This window comes from Adiantum capillus-veneris, chromosome 3 (assembly GCF_014529385.1).
Source record: "Adiantum capillus-veneris isolate H3 chromosome 3, ASM1452938v2, whole genome shotgun sequence".
Classification (NCBI taxonomy): Eukaryota; Viridiplantae; Streptophyta; class Polypodiopsida; order Polypodiales; family Pteridaceae; genus Adiantum; species Adiantum capillus-veneris.
In genome coordinates this window covers 37584149-37610901 of record NC_140933.1, presented here as the reverse complement: position 1 = coordinate 37610901, position 26753 = coordinate 37584149, and the positions used below count along the sequence as shown (strand labels likewise).

Below are 26753 nucleotides of genomic sequence, written 5' to 3'. Positions count from 1 at the left end.
TCCCAATTGTAAGCCATATCTCCATTAAGAAAGAAATGAAGAAGTGTGTTTCCTCTTACTTGATTTTTGCACGTGAGAAGGATAAAACTAGTAGGGACTCTCCCTCTAGTCTGGAAATTAAGCGTCTTCAATTTATTGAAAAGTACAAAGATTGTTTCCTGGAAACACTTCCTGATGAACTCCCTCCGGTACGCCCGGAAGATCACCGCATAGATCTCATACCGGGTAGCTTGCCTCCCAATCAACCCCCTTATCGGGTAAGTCTTTCTCAGCAAGAGGAAATTTTGAAGCAAGTCAACGAGCTTCTAGAGAAAGGGATAGTACGGCCAAGTGCTTCACCCTACTGCTCTCCAGTTCTACTGGTGCAGAAGAAAGATGGCACGTTTCGAATGTGCATAGACTATAGGTCTTTAAACAAGTCACGGTCAAGAATCGCTTTTCGATCCCTCGGATTGATGATATACTTGATAAGTTACAGGGTGCAAGTGTCTTTAGTCGCATAGACTTAAAGAGTGGGTATCATCAAATACGGATCGCCCCTGAGGATGTCCATAAGACTGCTTTCCGCACAACCTTTGGACTATATGAATTTTTGGTAATGCCTTTCGGCTTGACCAATGCTCCTGCGACGTTCAATCGCATGATGGACCGCATTTTCAGCCCGTATCGAGCTTTTACGGGAGTATTCTTTGACGACATACTCATCTTCTCTAAGTCAGAAGAGGAACATCGGAAGCACTTGGACCTAGTGTTTCAAGAATTGCGAAAGCATGAGTTGCATGTGAATGCAAAGAAGAGCGAGTTCTTTCTCTCAGAGATACACTATCTCGGCCATATAGTCTCTCACAATCAAGTGAGTATGGATCTTGCCAAGATCCGAGTGGTAGAAGATTGGCCTATTCCCACTACGGTACATGATGTACGTAGCTTACTGGGATTATGTTCGTATTATCGAAGGTTTGTTCGAGGATTTTCTCATGTAGCAGGACCACTTCATGATTTGACAAAGAAGAAAATTCCTTTCAGATGGGGATCGAGACAACAAGGAGCTTTTGATCGGCTCAAGTACTTGCTAAGCCATGGACCTATTTTGATAGTGTCTGACTTAAGGAAACCATTTGAGGTTCATTGCGATGCTTCAGGCGATTGCATCGGAGCAGTGTTAAACCAAGAAGGCCATGCAGTGGCCTACGGAAGCAGACGGCTTAAGGATGCAGAGTTGCATGCATCAATCTACGAAAAGGAACTCACGGCTGTGATTCATGCCTTATCCAACTGGAAGCACTATCTTCTAGGAGCGGATTTTGTGATCAAGACTGATCACCAGAGTTTGCGGTATTTTCTTACGCAAAGGAAACTATCTGAGAAGCAGATGAGATGGGCAAACTTTTTGTCTATGTTTCACTTCCAGATCCTTCACACGGTTGGGAGTAAGAATGTGGTCGCAGACGCATTGTCTAGACGGCCAAGGGTGAACGCTATCACTTCGGTGTATCACCAAGAATTAGAAGCACTACCGGATTTGTATCCGAATGACCCAGACTTCTCCACCATTTGGGGAAAGCTACATCGTGGAGAGAATGAGTTTCCCTATTCCATCCGGGACGGTTATCTCTACCACCATCAGGCCATATGTGTGGCGGAACCATTAAGAAAGAAGATCATGGATGAAGCACACGCTTCGCCTTATGCGGGTCATCGGGGTATTCTCCCTACGACCTTAGCAATGGAAAGATATTTCTTTTGGCCTAGCCTTAAAGCTGACATTGATAAGTATGTCAGGGAATGCTTGGTTTGCCAAAAAGTGAAGTATGATCGGCATAAGACGCCTGGGTTGCTACAACCATTGCCTGTGCCTAATGAACCTTGGGAAAGTATTGCCATGGACTTCATCATGGACCTCCCTAGAACTCAGACTGGAAACGACGCGGTCTGGACCATTGTGGACAGGTTTAGCAAGCAAGCACACTTTATACCAATCAAGAAAACAATGAAAGTTGATCATATGGCTAGGGTCTTCGTGGCACAGATCTTTAAGCATCATGGAATGCCTAAGTCTATTGTGAGTGATCGAGATCCTCGCATGACAGGAAATTTTTGGCGTGCCTTGATGGATAATCTTGGTACGAAGCTGAATTTTTCATCTGGCTACCATCCTCAAACGGACGGGCAAAGTGAGATAGCCAATTTCACAGTATTGGATATGTTAAAAGCTTACGTGTCAGACCGGCAATCTGACTGGGAGAAATATTTGCCTCTTGTCGAGTATGCGTATAACAATACCATACACTCATCAACAGGGAAAGCACCTTTTGAGATTCTCTATGGTAAGCCTTTGCTTCCACCCATCGTTTTAACTAAGGACAAGATCTTTGCAGCAGATGAATTTGTCCGGGATTTGGACATAGCCTACGGGCAAGTTAGGAGAGCTATTCTACGCTCTCAAGAAAAGCATAAGAAAGCTGCAGACAAGCACAGGAGGAATCTCGACTTAACAGTCGGACAGTTAGTCTTACTCAAGTTTGAGAAGGCAAGACTTAAGAAACAAGCGTCTCATAAGGGGAAGGTGGTAAAACTTTCTACCCGTTATTATGGGCCGTTTAAGATCACTGAGCGAGTGAATGATGTCACCTTCCGATTAGAGCTACCGCCTAATTGGAGGATCCATAATGCTTTCCATGTGAGTTTACTCCGGCCGTATGTGGGACCGCCTCCAAGCCAGCCTAGTGCTGAGGAACCTCCTGAGGTTGAGGAAACGGAAGAAATACTCCAACCGGAGCAGATAGTAAGTCATCAAGAGCGGCCTCTCAAATCCGGAAAGATAACACGGAAGTATTTGGTTAAGTTTAAGAACTATTCGAATCTAGATGCTCAGTGGATGACGCAGGAGGAATTAGCAGCTTATCCCGAGATACTGGAGGTATATGTCCAAGCACTACAGTTGAGGTCAACTGTTTAGAAGCCAGAGGGATGTTGCTAATTGGACTATTTTCTTATTTTTAATGATTAATCTCTTTTTAGGATATTTTATTGTGTGCACTAAGAACTGTTAAAAGATTGTAGCTACAGGAACTGCCATCAAGAACGGACAACTCTGATGTGTCATTTGATGGGTGACGGTAAACATCGCGAAGGAGTTTCCGTAAGTTCGGTGGAAAGGGCCGGGTTACGAGTGCCCCTGATGCGTCACATGATGGGTGACGGGTGCATCAGTAAGGGGGCATCCCGTAGGCTAAGGAGGAAATCCGAACTGAGTAAGAAAATACGCGTAAGAACGCAAGCACAAGAATAAAGATGGGTTCAATGAAGCTTTTTACGAAAAGCAGGAACAGTCGCGGGAGGACAGATGTTTTCCCGCGAGGAGTCTGTGTCTGCATTGCATTTGTGTCGTGTCCTGCACCCGGGGACGCTTGGAATGTGTCCTTGTAGCATTGTTTTCATTAACTAAGTGAGTTTTTAAAGTTTGAACAGGTTCACACTTTATTTTATTAAAGTGGCCGGTCACTTTTAAGTGACCAGGCCTTTATTAATAAAATAAAGCAAGTCCCTAAAAAGAAAAAGGCAGTGCTAAAAAGCTACGCAGGGGGGGGGGGGGGGGGGGGTGATTTTGCGATCTCTCTCTCTCCTCTCTCTAGGGAGCGCCCAGTTCTGCTTTTTGGACTCTTCCCGCCGGGTGCCAGACCCTATAAAAGGGTAGCAAGCGTTCCAGTTAGGGGATAGGCCGGAAGCAGCAGAAAGTGCTAGCGCTGGGATTCTGGAGCAGAGACTGGCGACGGAAATTGCAAGTGTTCGCGTGACGACTGAGTACGGTGGTCGATTCTCCGAGCAAGGAGCGACAGGTATAAGGTGCTGATATGCATTGAGAATTGTTGCCTTATGTGGTTTGTTTTGCAGGAATCTCCCGTCTTACGTGAAAGTACGGCTTTACGCCTAAGCCCTTTACGGGAAAGCACAACCTTCGGGTCTAAGATTACAGAACGGAGGGGTTTCCTCGGGTTCTCGTGCTTGTATAAGAATTCTCCCTGAATAAAGAATACTCTTAACGGGGGGGGGGACCAACCCATCTTCTGGTCCCCAATACTGTGTCGATCTTCTTCCTTCTCTCCCTTTTGCAAAGTATATTATTTTTTAGATTTCTAAGTGCTCGTGTACGCTCCCGTCTTGTGATAGAAGCCGCTAGTGATTGCCCATGGCTGCCCTGAGTGTATCACATGTCGCCAAGACGATGTAGGCGGGTACCATCGTGAAGAAGCACCTACAAAGCTCGAATCCATCATGACAAGATGTTGTTTTTTCTCTGTTTTCAGCCCATAAACGACGAGGGCGGGGCTGATTTACGAGAAGGAACCGAAGAGCACACCTCTTCCATGTGTAGGATTGGAAGAGAGGATTCTCTGTGCAGAGATCTCTTCCGGGCAGTTGCTTTTTTAGCGTCGAGACTTTTGAAGGTAACATTTTTCATGTTATGATCTCAGAGTAATTGTTTGCAGGTGCACTTCCTCTTCGTGAGGGAGTAGCAGTAGAGGAAGGCACGAGCCTCTGCATGAGAAAAGCGTTCTGTGGAATTAGAGCCAGGTCAGGCTAGGGGTTTCGTACCCGAGACTGGGACGTAGATTCACGAACCTGAGGTGATAGTTGGGATCAAGAACTTAAGATCCTCAAAGGACTTTGTGTCCAAGGAAAGTAGAGTTATTTTGCAAGAAGAGGATTCTGGGTACAGAGTTGGAAAAGAGTTGCAGGTATACCATGCCCTAAGTCTGGAAGGAAGGTGAGATTGAGAGGCGAGAACCTTGGTTCTCGAGGATTCGAATTAAGTTTCCTTGGAATAAGGCTCTACCCTAGGATTAGGAAGCTGAGGCTTCTAGGAACCATAAAGTCATATTCTAGAACGAATGTGGTAATTCGTTTGGTTCAAGTACTTGTATAGACTTCTCCTCAATAATCAAGATGCTATTAGGGGGGGGGGCAGCCCATCTTCTGGTCCCCAGTACTCTCTCTCTCTCTCTCTCTCTCTCTCTCTCTCTCTATATATATATATATATATATATATATATATATATATATATATATATATATATATATATATATATATATATATATATATATATATATATATATATATATCACAGGGCTTTAGTATTAAATGATAAATTCCATTTATCCGAGTATATTTTATATTGCTATGCGCTCCCATTTGTGTCACGTAGGGATAATTTGTACCATTTTCGTGGGTCAATCAAGGACGACCCAAATGGCATCGTGCCCACGGTGATTATTAGAGCAGAGCTAGCTGCCGCTCCATTGGTGATTGAGGCACTTACTAGATCAATCCCTTTTATACATAGCTTGTGGGACCTTCCTAGAAACAGATATGCCCAGTTTGCTCTTGAGTCTTCCTGGGAGTTGGCCTTACAAGGAGACATGGCCTGCTGGTATGGACAGATAACTTCTTGGTTCCAAATGGATGGTTTTAGCATGGACAGACTGCCGGACTGCCTTCCTTCAAGTACTCTTTGGAGGCTTCCTCTCTCATTGTGACACGGATAGAGATTACTAGACTTATCTGCCAGGACTTGATTTAGATGGACACGAGCAGGACGCTTAGTCAGGAGTTGGGGATATAGAGGAGTTCTAGCTGAGGCCAAGGTATGTTTTGTATGTCATAGGGAGGTACAGATAGAGTTGTACTACATATGTCATTGCTCCGCATACTATGAGACTCGCGGACAATTCCAGTGCTTATTTAGGGAGGGTTTTACACCACTTTCCAGAGTTGAGATACCAAGATTAGAGATGCTTGGGTTTGTTCTTGCTTTAGTTGAGGAAACATAAAGATTGCTTGTTGAGGCAACCAGAGAGACAGATTCAACGACAGGTTACAGACTATTTCAGGCCAACGATTACCACTAGACAGCTAGACATGCAGGTTTTGCAGCAGAGTTTGGATCCCACCTCCACTAGAGGCACATTGATTGACCATGCGATGGACCTAGGAAGATCCAAGCATCCATGATTACAGAGGAGAGCATCCCAGCATAGACAAAGATTACAGAGGAGGATTCGGATTATTTTGGCACGCCACGCACGATGCCCAGTCAGGTTTTTGACCATGGAGGACATGTCACAAAGTGATGACATGGCGGACAGCAGAAACCCTAATTTCTGCCAGAAACCCTAAAATTCCTGCAAACCCTAATTTCTGCCAGAAACCCTAATTTCCGGAAATCGCGGAGGCGGATTATTAAAATTTAAAAAAAATGGAAAATGATGAGCGACGCAAATTTCGCTTTTTCTCTACTTAAATGAGAAAGAGAGAGAGAATGCTTTTGCTTTCATGTTTTGACTCTCTGTGAGAGAGAGAGAGCAATTGCTTTTGATTTGAAGCTTTTGGGGCTCTGCTTTTGGGCATCCCTTGTAACCTTTAAATTAGTGGTGAGGGCCTCACTTCTCAGAGCATCTGGACGCAGAGTCTGAGAGTGAAACCCTAACCGCTCTTTTGTACTTTGATGATTGATTAATATAAAAAGAAATACCGAAAGGGGCGCCAGTCTTTGGGGCCAATATCTCTAGGCACGGAACTCCGCCGGGCCAGTGCAAATCTATTGTGATCTGTAAATTGTTTTGAAGTGGTTATTTGGTGTTGTCGCGGTTGATTCTTGACTTGGAGTGTCCAAGTCTGTTACAGTGGTATCAGAGCACGGCCGATTTCTCTTCTACGGGAAATCCGATCCCCGAATTTTTTTTTCCGCGGCACCTATGGCTTCAGGCAATGATCAGTCGACTCCCTCTGCATCTGGAGATGCGGACTGGGATCACAACGAAGATTCAAACAGAGAGTATGGCCCGCCTCGGCCTACTCAGGCGGAGCAAAGAGAGATGGAGCGTCGTCAATTGATTGGTGATGCAACAAAGATGATGCTCAATTTTGCCAAGGACCCGAAGATGGCAAAATATATGAACCAGACCTCTTTGGAAGAGGTACAGAGGGAGTGGCAGAGAACCACAACACCACTCCCGAAACCCGCTCTCAAGAAACCTTCTGCCTCCAAGAAATATACGGAGAAGGAACTGGAGAACGTGGTTGATGCACGGATTGCTCAGCTTTTCGACGTGCAAAAGAAAGGCAAAAAGCACGGCAAAAAGCAGAACAAAGGTACTGACTTCCCGGGATATTTGGGTCGTCAGTCGACATTCGACAAAGCAAAGAAACTGAAGAAGCGTGTCAAGTTTGAAGGCCTACCCAGTTCTTCTTCTTCTTCTGACAGTTCTTCTAGCTCTTCAGATTCGAGCGAAGAAGACAGGAAAAGCAAAAAGCGAAGCAAGAAACAACGCTTCGGAAATGGCAAGAAAAAGGCAAGGAAATCTAGGTCTCGCCCAGTGAGTAAGATTCGAGTGATACAGTGAATTCTTACTGTGAAAGATTTTGGAACTCCTTTTTACCTGCCTCTTCATTCAAGAAGATCTCGTTCAGAGAACAGATTGAGCGGTTTACATTGGGTCTACCTACAGAGATCCGAGACCACTGCTTGGAACAGAAGTCAGCTTCTATTCAGGAGTTGATGAGTCATGCGAAGCGGGGCTTTGCAATTCACTCTGGCAGTCTGACCTACCCCACAGATGAGGTCACGACACAACGAACCGGACGGACTTCTGGGAATGAAAGTAGAAAAAAGAAAGAGCAACCCAGAGAAAAAGGATGCACGACCCAGACTTACTCCTCAGGAGCGGACTCGCTACATCAGGGAGGGGAAGTGCTTTGGATGCGGGGAAACTGGACATATTTCCGCGAAGTGCCCTGATACGGCACAGAAAGAACAGCATGATAAAAACGACGACAGGTCTGAGAGTTCGAGAGCAGCTGAAGAATGTGGCAGAAAAGGCAGATAAAAAAGCAGAACTGGTACCACATGGAGTGGGACCTGCACCGAATCTAATGAATGAAAGTACAAACTTTACCGCTTTCGGGGCAAAGCGAAGGATCAGGAAGCTCTTTTGAAGGAGCCAGGCCAACGTCTTTTCACTTGGAATTGGCGGCTCGATTTGGAACTACGCCCGACAGACTGACGCCACAGGCGGAGGTAGTTCGACTGGCACCCGGATGGGATGTTGCCATTACACCGAGCATTGGCAAACTTCGTTTGCAATGACAGGGGTGTTCAGGGCACGTGAGTGACGTTCTACTCGGGATCCCTTGGTACCACAAGAACTACGCCGTGGTTGACTACCGGGCCGAGAAAGCGACTTTGATAAATGAAGGGCTTAGAGATTGTACTTGATGAACTTCAGTTTTCTTACTCATTCTTTTGGGAGAACTGAACGATGGATAAAGGTTGAATATGTTTTGACCTGAAGAAAAGAACACCAAGATTTTTTTTCTCCACGCTCATGCCGATTGTTTTTGAGAGGGCCTGAAGATCATACCATTGATCTGATATCTGGAAGCACGCCACCGAATCGGCCACCTTATCGTGTGAGCCAAGTACAGAATGAAAAGATTATGAACTCAGTGAAAGACCTTTTGGAAAAGGGTCTTGTCCAGCCTAGTACTTCACCGTATTGCTCTCCAGTGTTGTTGGTTTTGAAGAAAGACGAATCTTGGAGAATGTGCATCGATTATAGCACTCTCAACGAAATCACCATCAAGAACAGATTTCCGATTCCTAGGATCGATGATATACTCGACAGGTTACAGGGATCCTCGTGCTTTAGCAGGATTGACTTGAAGAGTGGATATCATCAGATCAGGATAGCACCAGGAGACGTCTACAAGAAAGCTTTTCGGACGACTTTTGGGTTAATTGAGTTTTTGGTAATGCCTTTTGGCTTAACCAATGCTCCTGTGACATTTAACCGGATGATGGACAGGATTTTTCGAGAGTACAGGCTATTTGTTGGCACTTTCTTTGACGACATCATTGTTTTCTCCAAGAATGAGGCAGAACACAGAGATCATCTGCTTCAAGTCTTTCAAGCATTACGAGATCACACGTTAGTGATTAATGCAAAGAAAAGTGAATTTTTCCTACTAGAGATACACTTTTTGGGACACATTGTGTCAGCAACAGGAGTGCGAATGGACCCGGCCAAGATAGAGACTATCCGTGATTGGCCCGATTTGAGGAATGTCCATGAAGTTAGAAGCTTCTTGGGACTGTGTTCGTACTACAGGCGGTTCATACGAAAGTTTGCAGAGGTTGCTTCCCCTTTGCATACCTTGACACAGAAAAGAGTACCTATTTCGTGGGGACCCACAGAGGTGACTGCCTTTCGGACATTGAAAGAGAAATTGACTACGAGACCTATTTTGACTTTGCCAGAATTGCAGAAGTCATTTGAAGTATATTGTGATGCTTGTGGTCGTAGTCTGGGTGCGGTCTTGCTGCAAGAAGGCCATGTCATAGCTTACGAGAGCCGTTTGTTCTCTAGGCCGGAGATGACAGCACAGATCTATGGGAAAGAGCTTTTGGCGGTTATCCATGCTCTTACTCAGTGACGGCATTACCTACTCGGAGCGGATTTTAATGTCTTTACAGACCATCAGAGTTTGCGCTACTTCTTGTCACAGAAGCAGCTTTCGGAAAAGCAGATGCGGTGGGTGAACATCTTGTCACAGTTCCACTTCCAGATTGTCCATGTGCAGGGACAGAAGAATGTGGTGGCAGATGCTTTGTCTCGGAAACCGTTGGTTCTGGCTATTTCCGCGATACATCATAGGAGCTTCGAGGATATGGTCGATCAGTATGCCACAGATACAGGTTTTGCAGATATTTTCACACGGATACGGGATGGGGAGACAGTAGCTGGATACTCCCTTCGGGAAGGCTACTTGATGAAAAAGACTATGTTGTGAGTTACACAGCCGTTGAGGGAAAAGGTTATGACTGATTGCCACTGTCCACCTTTTACAGGTCACCGCGGCATTGCTACCACCATGAAAGGGGTAGAGAGAGATTTCTTTTGGCGGAGACTGAAGAAGGATGTGGAAGAGTTTGTGCGCAGTTGCTTGGTATGCCAGAAGGTCAAGTTTGACAGGCATAAGGCACAGGGATTGTTACAGCCTTTACCCATACCCACCCGCCCCTGGGAAAATATTGAAATGGAATTCATTTTTTTTTATCTCCCGAGAATACAGAATGACCACGATGATTTTTCGATTACATGGCACGCCTGAGACGATTGTCTCCGACAGAGGCCCCAGATTTATGAGTTTGTTTTGGAAGGCAATTTGGGAGAACATTGGCACGCGGTTGCAGTTCTCGTCATCGTTCCACTTGCAGACTGACGGGCAATCTGAGATTGCCAATTCAGTGATTTTAGATTTATTGAAGTCTTGTATCTCGCATCAGAAGACTCAATGGGAAAAGAACTTACCTTTGGTGGAATTTGCCTACAATAACACGATACACTCTTCGACGGGAAGACGCCATGAGAGATTGTTGAAACTGCTGCGAAGGTTCCATCCTTCCTGAGCACGAAAGATTAGAAATTTGAAGCGGATGAATATTCGTGAGATTTGGATATGGCTTCTGCCAAGGTTCGCGAGACTTTACAGAAGTCTCAAGAACGACAGCAAAAGGCAGCGGATCGCCATCGTCGCGACTGGAAACTGAAGGAGGATGATTGGGTGCTCTTACTTTTGAGAAGGCACGCGTAAGAAAGAAAAAGGGAAAGGAGAGGCTTTTTCCAAAGCTTAGTATGTGATACTACAGACCTTTCCAGATTACTGACAAGATAAATGATGTCTCCTTCCGATTGGAACTGCCAGATACTTGGAGGATTCATAATGCATTGCATGTGAGTCTCTTGAACCCTGTTAAGGGTGATGTGCCTGATGATGGGGAGCCTGATGAGCAACCCGAAGTGGAAGAAAACGAGGAGATCCTTGTTCCTGAACAGATTTTGGCACATAACGATACGAAGAAAGGTAAAGTCCGAAGGCGGTTCTTGGTTTAGTTCAAGAACTTTCCTGCATTTGATGTGAAGTGGATGGAGGAGGAGGACCTAGCAGATACTCCTCAGATTGTGAAACTTTACCTCGATGCTTTTGGTTTAGCATAGTCTACTCCAAATGGAACCCAGAATTCAGCTTGGCCGAAGATCTGGTGCAGTGGGATGCACAAGAGGGGAGTTACTCCACTCCTTTGTCAACAGATGCCTCGATTTTGATACTAAAGTCACTGATGTCTCTTTGAGCTTCAGGGATACTGAGAGCTGACAGTATTCTGCTGGATGACTTTATAAAATGGAATTCCTGATTATGATACTGATTTGTTCTTGACTTCTTGTGAGTGCAGGAACTGATAGCCGAAATGACTGCAGCATTTTGGTCTGATTGATCTCAAATAGACATGGTTGCAATAGGGGTTAGTCAATCGGACATCGATGAGGTCCCGATTGGACCTAGATGTGATTGCTAGCTACATTGCCGATAAATCATGGTCTAAGATCCGAATGAATGTTGAATGTCATGTGATGTCTGGTGATGTCCTGTGATGTCGTGTGATGTGACTGTCGATTTTGTACATGTGCTAGATGTGTGTTCCTAGTACGTAGGTACTAACAGTCAGTGTCTGCTAAGACGGTTTATGGCTTTTGTCGGTTTTGCAGGCGTAATCGCGGTCGATTACAATGCTTTCAAGAGGGGGGTATGTCACAAAGTGATGACGTGGCGGACAGCAGAAACCCTAATTTCTGCCAGAAACCCTAAAATTCCTGCAAACCCTAATTTTTGCCAGAAACCCTAATTTTCAGAAATCGCGGAGGCGGATTATTTAATAAAAAAAAAATGGAAAATGATGAGCGACGCAAATTTCGCTTTTTCTCTACTTAAATGAGAAAGAGAGAGAGAATGCTTTTGCTTTCATGTTTTGACTCTCTGTGAGAGAGAGAGAGAGCAATTGCTTTTGATTTGAAGCTTTTGGGGCTCTGCTTTTGGGCATCCCTTGTAACCTTTAAATCAGTGGTGAGGGCCTCACTTCTCAGAGCATCTGGACGCAGAGTCTGAGAGTGAAACCCTAACCGCTCTTTTGTACTTTGATGATTGATTAATATAAAAAGAAATACCGAAAGGGGCGCCGGTCTTTGGGGCCAATATCTCTAGGCACGGAACTCCGCCGGGCCAGTGCAAATCTATTGTGATCTGTAAATTGTTTTGAAGTGGTTATTTGGTGCTGTCGCGGTTGATTCTTGACTTGGAGTGTCCAAGTCTGTTACAGGACATCGAGGAGATCCGACACCAACCGATGTTGGATTTACTCTGAGCTGGAGGTTCTTAGTAGCTTAAGTTTATTGCATCCCTCATTATTTTGTACCTTTGTATTGACTAGAGAGTCTCTAGCCTTTCCCCGACTTTCACTACAACATTTTGTTTAGGATGTTAGTCTTTCTTTCAGCACATAGACTTTGTATTGATTCACCAGTTTGTAACTTGTTGGTCTCATAGGTTATTTTGGCCTTTTGTAGACGTCTCTCTCTCTCTCTCTCTCTCTCTCTCTCTCTCTCTCTCTCTCTCTCTCTCTCTCTCTCTCTCTCTCTCTCAGAGATACACGCACGCGCACTCGCACTCGCACGCAAACACAAACAACACTCGCACACAAGGTATAGTGTGATACTTGAGGTCATGTGGTAGGGAAGGTTGGATTACTTAGCTGCATTGCTGGCACAGACATTACATTTGCTAGATTCAGGGAGGCTTCACACAACGAGTGGGTTTCATACCATTGTTAACTAATTGTATCATGTTTTTGTATACTGTGGTTGTATGGCATGTTTCCCACTGATACCATTGTATATGTTGTAGTGTTTTTCCCATATTCTTGTATCATGACATATGGCTGATTTGATGTAATGCAAAAGGGTCCAAGCTCTTTTCCTCCACCCCTTCCCCCAACACACCTGCGCGCGCTCGCACACACACACAGTAGTTAAGGAAAAGGGCACCAATTTGCAGAGAATTTTTTGAATCTGGATTCTTAGCTGACTCTGCTCTCAATCAACTAATGTACTCTCAAATGTTCTGCTGTGTTTGTAGGGCTTTGTAGCTGCAGTTTCCAACATTCGAGAGTTTGCACCAGCTGTCTATGATGTCACAGTTGCAGTACCAAAGGAATCGCCACCTCCAACCATGAAGCGTGCACTCAGTGGACAGTCCTCTGTGGTATAGCTCTTTTCTGCGTATTTATCTGGCACTCTTTGAAGTACTTCAGCTTCATATGGAATTATCTAACCTTTTTTCTTTGTATCATTATAATTGGTAGCTTAAGCTTTTATGTTAATTTTTTTTTGCTCTATTTCCTGTTTCTGGGTTTTATAACTTGATAACTTCAGATCATAGAGAGAAAATCAGCAGCTTCTAAAGAGAAAGTTTTGCAAGGCGAGAAACCAGTCCCCGGCTCTTAGAAACAGAACACTGCAGTACTTCAGCTTCATGTGGAATTATCTAATAGTTTCTAGAGAGAGAGAGCTGTTATAAAGAGTGAAAAAAGTAAAATTTAGGGTTAGAGAAATGTCAAGCCACCCATATGCAATGATTTGTTGCATCTCCGGTCCAGACACAAAACCTAGCCCTACGAACGTCATGTATCGCTCTCTAAAATCTAAGCAATTGTAGTCAATCGCGTGCATTGAGTGAAATAGAGGGAACAACCGAAAGTAAAACAAAAGAATTTATCACACACACATCAAAGACATTCACATTGAATGCTCATATGGTATCATGCATTCTTGTGATGTGTATGATGTCAGTTTGAATCATGAATTTAGTAAGCTACAAATACCTCTACTGGGTCCGGAAAGTCTATCTGTCACAAAGTGATGACGTGGCATGATCATACCTATCGGACTGAGGAGAGCATTGGTCGCATGGGACTGGATGGGATCAAAAGATTCAAGTTTGAATTTGGCTGCCCGTAATTTGCAGTGGAATTGCGCCTAAAAACATGGCGTGTTTTACGGGACAATGTGGCAAGGCCATATGGACATGGGGTACTTTTTCGGGCACAGTTTGTCACCAGGAGGTGTACTTTTCCTGTTGCCTTTCGTAAATAAGTACTAGATATTTTTATTTATTTTATTTTTACTTGTTTTCCCCGGAACCCTTGAAAAGGTGCAAGTGGACATTGCATGGCCAGTGTGAAACGGCTGCGGCCGAATAGGTTTCACACAGCGGGAGTCTGGGTCGGTCAGTCTGGGACTGGTCGGGCCAATTAGCACTGAATTCTGATGAGTATGGAAGCCTGTGTGCGCCAAATGAAGTCTGGGCCACTCGGAAAGTCACTTATAACTTTATAAGTCAGTGGGAACTAGAGAATTAACTCAAAAGGGGCAAACTGGACACATGGCAGCTTCTGAGGAGTTTGCTACTTCCAGCTGAAGAGGGGGCGCCCAATTTGAGAGAGGAGGCTGATTTGACTCATAAGTGAGCCACAGTGTGTGTGTGTGAGTAGTGGGTGCAGGTCTACAACTTTAATGGAAAGCTTGCCTTCTCCTCTGTCTCATGTAGCGCGATGATTTGCTCTCGTGCATCTCTCTCTCCCTTTTGGCACATATGGTAATGCCCCATTAGTTGGGCTACTCAGATGAACATGTACAGTTCTAGGGGTTTATGCGCGTTTGCCAAGGCAAGAGCCTTCTGAACAGGAACCGGATTAGCTAATTGCTAATCCCCCTTAGGTACGCACAGTTCCATCGCGAAAGATTGCGAGTTCGGAGAGTTTTCTCGTGTGAAAACTCGTCCAATTCACAGGGGAACTGTCCCATTGCGTGCGGGAGCCCTTGGGACACGCGTAGGCGTATTCGCTCCGCTAAAAACGATCCGAAACAGCGAATTACAGCCTGCTGTGTTTTTCTGCAGGTTTAGGGTTTCGCACCTAAACTGCAAGGGAACACCGGGGGAGCCTCGTGAGAGCCTTGGGATGCGTGTACAGGCTTTTGGGCACCCAGCAGTGAAAAACAGGGAATTACAGCCCGCTGAAATTCTGTGACAGCTCACCAAAAAGCTTCCAGATAGCGAGGGAATCCGTCCTAGATAGGTGCTTTTGACCTACAGGGGTTTTTGCGTCGTTATGCTGTCAAAATCAGGTCGAAAACCTGCATTTTCAGCCCTCGCCAGGTTTGGACAGCTTTGTGAAAGCTTGTGCTAAGTGGTCGGATCGTCTACCTTAATTTGAATAAAGAAATACCGAAAGGGGCGCCAGTCTTTGGGGCCTACAGGGTGTCGGTCTCGTGTGCGCAGTGACATTCTAGTCGCTGGACGCAATTGTGTTCTCTTCCCTTCTCAGTGCTCTGTGTAAAGTTAACAGGTGATTGAAATAGTACCGCCTTGTACGTTGTACAGGCCGGTTATACAGTTATTGAGAGCTTTGATTTTTTGAGATGCTGGAGCTTTTGGGCTCAGTTTTGGACCACATCATCTCAACGGAAGGGTGGACCCGGCCAAAATTGAGACTATTCGTGATTGGCTTGATATGAAGAATGTTCATGAGGTTCGAAGGTTTCTAGCTCATATTATCGGCAATTCATTCGGAAATTTGTAGAGATAGCTTCTCCTTTGCATGTATTGACTCGTATAGGGGTTCCTTTTACTTGGGGCTTGACAAAGATTGCAGCCTTTCAAACTCTCAAAGAAAAGTTGACTACGGGGCCAGTGTTGGCCTTGCCAAACTTGCAAAAGCCATTCAAAGTTTACTTTGATGCTTGTGGTCACAGTCTAGGAGTAGTCTTGATGCAAGAAGGCCATGTCATTGCGAGCACGATGTTTTCACGTCCTAAGATGGTTGCACAGATTTACGAGAAAGAGCTCTTGGCAATCATCCATGCTCTTACACAGTGGCTACACTTTTCTACTTGGAGCTGATTTTACTATCTTTACAGAACGTCAGAGTTTACGCTACTTCTTGTCGTAGAAGCAGCTTTCAAAAAAGCAAATGAGGTGGGCTAACATCCTGTCATAGTTTCATTTCCAGATAGTCCATGTTCAGGGACAGAAGCATTTAGTGGCAGATGCGTTGTCTAGGAAGCCCTTGGTTCTGGCTATTCCCGCGATACATCATCGAAGCTTCGAGGATATGGGTCAATCAGTATGCCACATATCCTTATTTTGCAGATATCTCTCACTGGATACAGAGTGGAGAGACAATTGCAGGCTATTCCATGCAGGACGCTATTTGATACGGAAAACGATGTTGTGTGTTTCACAGCCTTTGAGGGAAAAGGTTTTGATAGAGTCCCATTGTCCACCTTTCTCCGGCCACCGCGGCATAGATACCACCTTGAAGGGTGTTGAGTGTTACTTTTACTAGCCGAGGCTCAAAAAGGATGTGGATGAGTTAGTTCGCAATTGCTTAATATGCCAAAACTTCAAGTTTGACAGGCATAAGGCACCAAGATTTCTATAGCCTTTATCCATACCCTATAGTCCCTTGGAAAGCATTGCCATGGATTTTATTTTTTATCTTCCCATGATGGCATTTGGACAATCATCAACAGATTCAATAACATGCCCACTTTATTTCGGTAAAGAAGACGGTTAAACCTGATCATTTGGTGAGATTATTTGTTTCACAGATTTTTCGATTACATGGCACGAACGGGTCCATAGTCTCGAACAGAGACCCCCGATTTACTAGTTTGTTTTGGAGGGAAATCTAGGAGAACATTGACACGCAGTTGCAATTCTCGTCCTCGTTCCACCCCTAGAGAGAGAGGCAATTTGAGATAGCCAATTTAGTGGTTTTGGATTTGTTGAAGTCACATATTTTGGATCTGAAGACTCAAAAGGGAAAACCCCTTGGTGGAGTTTGCCTACAACCACACTGTCATTCTTCGACGGGGAAGGTGCCATTTGTGGTAATTGAGAATGACTAAGAAAGATAGATTGAATGATTACTGTCAAATTTTCTGGGTTTGCCCCAGAGACCAGATTGAGTCGTTTTGTTGTGGTTTGCCAAAAGACTATTGTCTAAACCAGAAGTCTGACTGCATTCAGAAACTTAGGGGACATGCTAAGTTGCGATTTTCGGAATGCGTGCCAGCTCATTGACTTATCCTACGGACAGGGTACTATCCACCTCGACTGGGCAAGAGTCTGCGAGTGAAAAGAATGAACCGGGGGAACCGAATGACAGCTCATCAGAGGATTCTAGAGAATCAGATGGTAGCACATCCAAAGGTTCCTACGAACTAAGGGAACTAGATGCAAATTCATCAAAGGATTCCGGAGAAAGGGGATCAGATGATAGTGCACCTCCCTCAAGGTTCCGATGATTGAGATTGACATGCCAATGGACCGGGGAAGCTGGGGAAGCTACCCACTCGTCCTAGCACAAGGAAAGAAAGGAAAAATATACGAGATATTTGAACACTGCTTTTGCCATGGTTCGTGAGGCTCTTGAGAAGTCTCGAGCATGGCATAAGAAGGCAGCTGACAAGAATCGATGCGACTTGCAGTTGAAGGAAGATGAAGATGATTAGGTGCTTTTACGGTTTGAGAAGACACGTCTAAGGAAATGAAAGGGAAAGGAGCGACTTTTTCCAAAGCTAAGAATGCGGTTCTATGGCCCTTTCGAGATTCAACAGAAGATAAATAATGTATCCTTTAGACTAAAGTTGCCAGATACTTAGAAGATTCACAATGCTTTTCATGTGAGTCTATTGAAACCTTTCAAGGATGAGGTGGCAATCGACAAGGAGCTTGAGGAGCAACCTAAAGTAGAAGAGAGCGAGGAGATTCTCATTTACGAACAAATAATGGCTCACTAGGAAAAGGAAAGAGAAAGGTAAAGTGAACGGCAGTTCTTAGTCAATAACTCTCCGGCATTGGATGCGAAGTGGATGGAGGAGGACCTAGCAGATACTCCTTACATATTGGAACTTTACCTTGAGGTTTTCGGTCTAGCTTTGACTATTTCGAGAGATCCCGTGGATTAGCAGGGTTGAATTAGGTGCAGATGGGACTGCACAAGAGGGGAGTCACTCAGCTCCTTTGTCACAACTTACCCAGATGGAATAAAGTGACTGATTTTCCTTTGGATGAGGGATACTGACGGGCTGACAATATTTTGTTGTATGAATTTATGAAAGAAGTACTTCGAGCTTGGAATTCCGAGATGAATATGATATATGTGTGCTCTCTCATGTGAGTCCTATTTGAGTGCATGTTTGAAAGACGAAATGACTGTAACATTTTGCTCTTGAGATTCCATATGAGATGGACATGATAGCAATAAGAATTAGTCAATCTGACATCAGTGAGATCCAGTGTGGCTCTTTATGCGATTGCTAAACACGTTGTTGAGAGATCATGGTATGAGATCTCGATGGACTTTATGTGATTTGATTTGAATGTGATGTGGATGTTTAGTGACTGTCGTCTTTGTGCAAATGTTGGATTTGTGTTGTCTAGTGCGTCGGTACTAGAGTCGGTGTCTATTGAACTAGTTTGTGGCTTGTGTTTGATTTTGTAGGCGTAATCGAGGGTGATTACAATTCTTCCAAGACAAGGGTATGTGACAAAATGATGACATGGCAAGTCCAGATGGATAAAATGACTATTTTATAAGTTGTTCCCAACTTATGGGGTCCCATCTGATGGGGCCTAGGGGACACATAGATTAAAAAAAGAGAAGAGAAGAGAAATTGCATGGGCTGTTGACGGGGCAGGCTCCCATAAATTGCGCTAGCTAGCTGACGAGGCAGGCTGTACGAAAATTGGCGATTTGTACTGGCAGCTTTTGGAGCGCTAGCTCTTGGACCAGATGCTTTTGGGACTTGAAGCTTTTGAACTAATTCACTCTGTAGAGCATCCAGACGCAGAGTTTGAGCAGAGGTCCCTCAGGAGTTGTACTTTGCAATGATTAATGATAAATAAATACCGAAAGGGGCGCCAGACTTTGGGGCCAATACCTCTGGGCACGGAACTACGCCGGACCGTGTCGACTCTCTCTCTCTCTCTCTCTCTCTCTCTCTCTCTCTCTCTCTCTCTCTCTCTCTCTCTCTCTCTCTCTCTCTCTGTGTGTGTGTGTGTGTGTGTGTGTGTGTGTGTGTGCAGCCCAAGTCGTGACTCGCGAGCCCTAGTCTCTCTGCAGCCGTTGGGTGCGAGGGTGGCATCCAGCTCCCCATGGCTGTATCATAGCCTGGTCCGCCTTGCCTAGGTCAGCCTAGCGGCATCGCCCCTGCGACCAGCGACAGTCGACGCCTATCCTTGCAACCTGCGGCCCCTTAGTTAGCGTTTTTGCAACTGCAAACGCTTGTGCAACCTACAACCAGCCTGAAGCTCTTCAAGAGGTGTTCCCACTCCAAACTGGGAGCACCTTCAAGTCCTTTGAAGTCCCATGGCAGAACACAAGGGAGTATCCCCGACAACAAGACGAACCCGATCCTTTGTGGCCCCCCCTCTGGTGGACCCATTCGATCGTATCCAAGCTGAACTCAAGGAGTTGAAAGCAGAGAATAGAGATCTCAAGATACGCCTTGCCGCCCTCGAAGCTGGCTCTAATCTCTCGAATCTCAAAAACAAGCAGACATTGGCCGCATTCTAGCCAGAGGTAGAGCATACATTTACCAAAAACGTAGCATCATAGCCACTCAAATTCAAGAAAACGTTGCAGTCATACCCTCCAAAATGGAGTACTTGCAAGAGCATCGCCGTCGTGAAGGTCTTGCATTGACCGTTCGCATCAGTGGCTTGTCTTCCACTTGGTGGGAAGAGGGGGACGAGTTCCTTTCCACTCTAGTCAACCTCAACTAGGCCATCCAACCCGTCAAGTTTGACGCCTACACCATTGAGTGCGTACATCGTGACCATCGCAACAACTAAGGAAGCCTTGTCTTCAAAACTAAAGAGCACCGCACAGCACTTCTAAATCAAACTCGTCTTCTAAAGGGCACGACAATTTGGATTAGTGAAGCTCTCACGCCCATGCAACTCAAGATGAAGAAACAAGAGCTACAAAAGGTAAGAGAAGCACGGGCTGCAGGTAAATGGGCGGTTATCGTGGTGGTAAAGCCATCATTGAGGAGTTTCGAGCACAAAAAGCCCCCTAGCATCCTCTTGTATACTCCAACCTCTTTTCATAGTAGTCACCTCAATCTTATATGCGACGTGTGTTTGCAATTTTGTTATAAATGCCTCCAACCATCTTCCTCCCCCCCCCCCTCCCCCCCCCCCCCCCCCCCCTTTTCGTGAGAACTGAGAAGAGTGCCTTTGTATGCCCGTTTTCTCCGTCCCATGGGTCATATCTGACCTCCAAGGACAATAATGAATCTCTCTCTCTCTCTCTCTCTCTCTCTCTCTCTCTCTCTCTCTCTCTTTGTCTGTGTTAGAGTTCAATAATTTTGAAGTTTCTTTTCGTGTGTTGCTATTGATTTCTCGCTTGGAGTGTCCAAGCCTATTACGGAGTCTCTTGAATTTATCGTTATACCTCTAGGCACGGAACTACGCCGGGCCGTGTCGACTCTCTCTCTCTCTCTCTCTCTCTCTCTCTCTCTCCCCAATTGGGCAGCCAACAACGGAAGAAAGTGACGCCATGTACAAGGAAAATCCACCCAACCACACTCGGCATTTATGTGTCATTTGCGTTTTAAAAAGAACGGCGACATTTCGAGCTCTGGCCTCACTGTCTGCCAACAGAACCTCATAAAACCCTCGGGCTCCGAAATAAACTCCTCGAACCACTTGTCGTTTAAGCATGACATCCACCCATTGTGCCACATCTTGTGCCGTAGGCATTTTGCCAGGAAAGAAAATATAACACATTAAGCACATATTGGGCGACAGGATCCATGAGCTGCTGAACAGGGATGAGGACTTCTTTCTCAGGTTTTGGACCCTCCCAGGCCCTACATGCGTCCTCAAAATCTTCGGGCATGCGCGTGCACACATACACAGAGGAGAGGAGATGTATTCCTACTAATATCTTTTGTGATGCAATGTACTACGCCTGATCAAACACCTTTTTGTTGGATTGATCTTTCCAGTTTGTTTTTATTCTGCCCTGCACCAGTAAGTTTTGATAAGGTTTAATGTTGTGCTTATCTTTGTATCAATGTATGCTCATGTATGTGTGTGGGCCTATCTTGGAGCAAGTATCAATGACATTAGTTGGGATGCTGTTAGTATTAATGCATGATGGTAAGTTGTCTCATGAATGATTACTATGAGTTCATGTTTTGCACTTTCCTCATGGGTGAATCTCAGTATCCCTTGGATTCATGCTGACGGTGTTAAAGTTATAGCATCTCAAGTGAATGGCCCAATGTGATCCCAATATTTATTTTGGCTTTAGGTATTTATTTTACTTATTTGTCAAATCTTGGGTAGGGCAATTTGCAAGGTGAGTATATAAGCACCACCTTACCCCCATTGTAAATCATCAATTCATTGTAAATCATCAATTCATTGCTAAGGTTGGTTGGTTCAGTAGTATATCTCTCTCTTTCTCTCTCGTGTATTCTCCCCATTGCTCAATGCTTCCACATTGTCGACTTTGACAGAGGGCACATGGAGGTTTCACTGTGAAGTCTTTGTTGAAGCTCGACTAGAGGATGAGAATGTTTCCATCTAACGCTTCATAGAGTGCTAAAGTTCATATCTTTACACAGTAATATGCATGACTACTCCACAAACTTTCTATCGGAAAATTCAGTGTCATCTAGGTTTATCTTGTTTTCTGAGCTTCTTAGTTTTGCTAGTTACTCAAGGTGCAAATTCATGAGATCTGATTTGTTTTGTTATCAAGATGTCAATCTCTACTTTTTACGGGTTTTTACTTTTTGAGGAGTGCACCTTATCTCGTAGGTTCATTTACATATAAGACGGGTTCCAACATCAGGTTTGCCTGAGACAGAAGATGGCCTTTCACAATGGTGTAAGGATGCTTTTATTTTAAAGGTCAGTGCCTTGCTTATGGTATAAGTAGGTAAATGTGCATGTAGAGGTCAGATCACAAGCTTAATCTTGAAGGTCACTATCTTTTTAATGGTTAAAATAGGTAAATGTGCACATAGGGTTGGATTGCAAGCTAAACTTGTCACGGGCTGTGAACCATAAACAAACGTTAACAAGTTTTTGCTTTATTCTATCACGGGATTAAGTGGAGTGACGAGTTCAATGGTATGTTCCAGGATGATTTATTAGACAAACACAAACAAGACAATACCTTTGGAGAGGAACTCTATAAACCTATATCACGGCCTGTCAAACCGTTACTGGTAGGCTAATTTATGCGTGTTCTGAGGTTTCATGCTTACAGCTGGTATATTTGTTTTGAATGAGTAAATGTTGTGGATGCACAACAGGTGGTTTTGGGTTGGTCTTCGCTCCTGCTGTATGTTGCAGGACAGCTTTTGAGACCCTTGCTTTCAACATGGACTGGCATTGCATGGGTAACTGGAGGTCTTGGCACAGTATTTTTTCTGATGCAGGTGTTTATCTTATCTACTCAATCAGAAAGGTCCTCAAATTTGAAGAGCAGCAAGTCAAGCAAAATAGTCGGTGCAAACGGACAAAGCTGAAGAATTGTTGATTCGATGATCTCCTGCTGCACTTTGCCAATCGATCTCTCGGCACACGATCAGAAGCTTGCATGCAATGATCTTATATGCTTTTGATGGTTGAGCATTCTCAGTAAGAGAGGTTCAAAATGAGCACGCTTCATTGGCTGCATCAGGCATTCATGGGGATTTTGATTAGACTAGAAAATCCTTAAGCTGCCTGTCAAGGCATTACAAGCTATTTGTATTCATTTGACTAGCTTCTGGTTCTCTTCTGCAAAAGGGCTTTTGGCTCAGACAGACAAAAAGGGTAATGCCACTTTTAATAGACCTTCTGGCTCGTGAATATATATACTGGGCATTGTCAGAAAAGTGCTTTTAGCATTCGAGGTTGATTGAAAATGTATGGACGTAGTTGGAACTCTCCTTCACTCGATACGTGTTTCTGAGGCAGTTGCCATTGAATACCCATAGGTGGGTCACGCTAGAAGGAGAACATTGCTAACATCCCTTTGTTGTAATGGCTATGGGACAAAAGCTAGCCTTTGGAAGTGAGCTAAACACACATACGTCTAACTTGCCTCTTAGTTGTGTGTGTAGCGCATGTGTGTGTGGCCGTAGGGTAGAGGGGCCAGTTGTGGTATGGCCCCTAGAAACAGGACAAATAAAGCCTTGTTATATTACACTTGATGACTAGAAAAGGCACAAAAAAGAGAGAGCCCAAACGGCTAGCTGATTTGAAATAACACCATTCCATTGGCCAGCGCATGGGCTCAAGCCTCCACGGGTGCATTTTACCTCTTTTGGCCCTGGTTGGTGTTCTTATTCATGCCAATTTTTGATACACTTGATTCCGAAAATCGCGCCGCGACTACCGACTCTCTAACCCGACCAATCCCAAATTAATTCTTCTGAAAGCTTGTGAAAAGGCGATTAAACTGAGCTACTCATCGCAAAAAAATTGAGCTCGGAGGAGAGAGATTCAAGCTCCCCAAGTTACTCGTCCCCCTACGAGCTCCTCTACCCTAGTAGAAGGCATCTACTTTGCAAGTTAGAAACAAGAGGATGTTGCTTTGCACTGCCAGTACGTTGATAATCTCTATTAACTTAAGACACAAAATTGGGGTTCAGAATTTGGTATGCACGGAGTGTTAATTTGATGTATGGCCGTTTGTGGCTTCGTGTACATTTTCTTGTGGCTTTTGTGTAGAGCTAGAGGTCACTATATACAAAAAAACAAAAAACAAAAATTTTATTTCTTTGCAGTGCGCCTTTTGCCAGGCATTTGCTCTTTGGGTCATTTTGTTACTATATTTTTGAATCTCTTATGTGTATTTAAGCGACAGAAATTCATGGGTAATTCCTCGGAGGCTATTTGTGAGTTCAAAACTTGTTTGTATGAGGATTTTTGTAAAGCTTGGAATGGGCAGGCACCTGTTGCTGGTATGTATTTTCGTGCAAGACCTCATGGACCCGGTTACGTAGTATGCTATGAATGCAGTCATCTTGTTTTTGTAGGGAAAATGCCTACTGTGCAAGATGTCGGGCAATAGGTCGATTTTCTTCTCAAACGCAAGGTTGTTCGTTTGGTACTTGTCCTGTTTGCAAATACTCAAGTCAAAAATTTGATGTTCGAGATGTCTTTTCTCTTTTTTAACATATAAATGACCCATGTTTTGCTGCGGGCATTGATTGAGGATTATCAAAATCTTATTCGTCATAAATGCTTGGCGTGGGTGGAAATTGTTGATTTCCCTCGCACCTGGAGCCATTTTTTGTCGTTGTTGGTTGCACATCTTGGAAAGGTGGTTTGCTTCCGAAATTCAATGCGAACACTAATAGGTTTTGCTTTCTTTGGGATATGACAAACCAACTTTGGAAGGCACTATGGTTGATTCAAGGGACCAATGGATGGGCAAACACAAATTCAAATGGGGCAAGTTTGTAAATTTCTTTTTTAGATATGGTAAATTTGGGGACATGCAAGCGGAATGTCCTGAACCTGTCCTGTAGCCCTCTCCTCCAACAGTTCCATCATCCGCTCATGTCCCTACATACAAATTTATTGAAGAGGCTAAGCAAAATGAAGTTTCCATTGCTAATGCGGCTCCCAATGTGGAAAAAGGAAAAATTAAGCCTTCTCAATCTATTGTTCTTGGTACTATCAATGTTGTGAAGGTAAGAATGTTGGGTCTAGTGATAATAGTGTTTGGGTGGTGCCTAAAAAAACAGTGAAGATTCACACTCCACTCACCTCGTAATTATGTTCCACCTTTTAATGCTAATAAGAATGTATTGTTTAAGCAACTTTCATGTAATGATAATTGCATGTTGATTGACGCACTGGAAAAAGTGATGCGTTCTTGCAAGGATGTACTTATTGGTGAGGCTTCCACATCGCATACAAACTCTCAGGAACCTTTTTTGCACTCAATCAACGGATTGGACTTAGCACAGACGTAGTGGATGAAGATTTTCCATGGGCACGTCTACCTAATCTCTTACGTTCTTTTGCCATTTGTAAATATGATCTTTCATGCATAATCCTATTTGATGCATCTCGTACAATGTGCGTGGGTTATGCAACCTTGATAAGTGGCTAACTTGGCACTATGTAAATACATGTAAGGCAGATATAGTTGTTTTGCAAGAGCACAATCAGCACAAGTTTGCTGGTGAATGTTCCTATTTCGTTGGTTATTGGTTTGTGTTGCCGGTTTGCATTTACTCGAATTATTGATGATGGTTTGTCATGAACTTCGGCCAGTTCTTGTGAGCAACGACCTACGCGGTCATAGGATGATTGTGCAATGTTTGTTGAATGGTCAAACCTATGAAATTGGAAGCATATATGCATACACATCCACTCGGCAAAGGCCGCTTTATGGCAAGACATCTCGTCTTATCCATGGATCTCCAATGCCCTCCTTTGTGATGATTTTATAGTACTCCAAATATGCATAATAGCACCACGAGCAATTCTCACATGTTGCTTGCGAAGAGACAAGCATGTAATCATCTTCTTACTTCTACACAAATGCTTGATTTATGGTGTTATTTGCATTCAGATGTCTCGGGGTTTACTTTTTAGCATGCTGCTCATTCCTCTCATCAGGCACGTCTAGATCGTTGGTACGTACTAAATTTACATCAATATGATGAATTGTGTGCGATATCAGAATGGATTGCATCTTGCAATTATCAGATCATCACCTTGTTTTGTTGACTTTGTACTTTGGGCAATCCCTTTGTGATCGACCTCGTTCTTGAAAGCGTCTGCTGCATAATAATGATGTTTTATCTTATAATGAGGTGTTTCGACATATAATTTCTAAAATTATACCCTCCTTGGTTACCTATATGCATCTTGATCTTTGGTTTCACTTTGTTATGCGGGTGCAATGTGCTATTCAGGATTATGGTAAATAGTATATGCATCGGACTCGGAGGGACGTTAATGCTGCCAAATAGGTTTGTCAATGGCGGATGCAGGTATTGGCCGACTCACGGCCTTTGTCTGACTCTAAAATGTCAGAGTTGTGTGAAGCTCGTGCACGTATCCAACGTAATAACAAGATAAAACTTGATAAATGCAGGCGCATGCTTCGACAAAGGGATTTTATGAACAAAGGCTCTGCTTCGAAACGATTTTTAAGCATCTGCATCACATGAGGGTTTTCCAAGACAATAAGCGTTCCTTCAGGAACTTGGGCTTTGTCCAAGCAAGAACTTGCTGATTCCATGGTCTCACATTATAAGCAGGTGTTTGCTACTCCTCCTCAGCCCTCTATAGAAGTTTGTCAAGCACGGTCATTGTTGCTCTCTCATGCACATCCAATTCTTTCTTCATAGGATGTACAATGCCTTGAGGAGCCTTTCACTAATTCCGAATTGCATTGTGGGTTGCTTGCATTGGGCCGTTGGCGATCCCCTGGCTAGGATGGGCCTACTGTGGAATTCTTCATCTCCTTTTGGAACGCTCTCAAAGTGCCTTTTCTTTTCATGTTAAATGCGGCATGGCAGAAACAAGATTTTCCAGTCTTTTGGAAAGAGGGTTTGCTTGAATTGTTGCCTAAGCAAGCACTTTGCGAGCAATTTTCTCATTGGTGGCCAATTACTTTGTTTCCTGTCGTTTACAAGATATTGGCTAAGTTGCTAGTGAACTGGGTTAAAGATTACATTCTTATTGGACTTCATTAGGGCCAATATGGTTTCATTATACGCTGCCAAATCATTGACAACTTGGCTAATGTTTTGATTGCCAT

At 44.1% G+C, this 26753-nt stretch overlaps 1 protein-coding gene across 2 annotated transcripts in view; it reads left to right on the top strand.

Annotated features, from left to right (window-relative positions):
* Positions 1 to 22872, top strand: part of LOC147460770 (1-acyl-sn-glycerol-3-phosphate acyltransferase PLS1-like) — a 100200-nt gene extending 77328 nt beyond the window's left edge. Inside the window, exons 8-11 of one of the 2 annotated variants that reach the window (XM_086508474.1) lie at positions 13031 to 13156; positions 21794 to 21886; positions 22120 to 22206; positions 22294 to 22872. In XM_086508474.1, the coding sequence (XP_086364600.1) occupies positions 13031 to 13156; positions 21794 to 21886; positions 22120 to 22206; positions 22294 to 22509 (522 nt within the window). In that variant the 3' untranslated portion in view covers positions 22510 to 22872. The remainder of the gene's footprint in view (positions 1 to 13030; positions 13157 to 21793; positions 21887 to 22119; positions 22207 to 22293) is intronic. The other variant, XM_086508475.1, reaches the window with a different exon arrangement.
* Positions 22873 to 26753: the final 3881 nt, after the last annotated feature.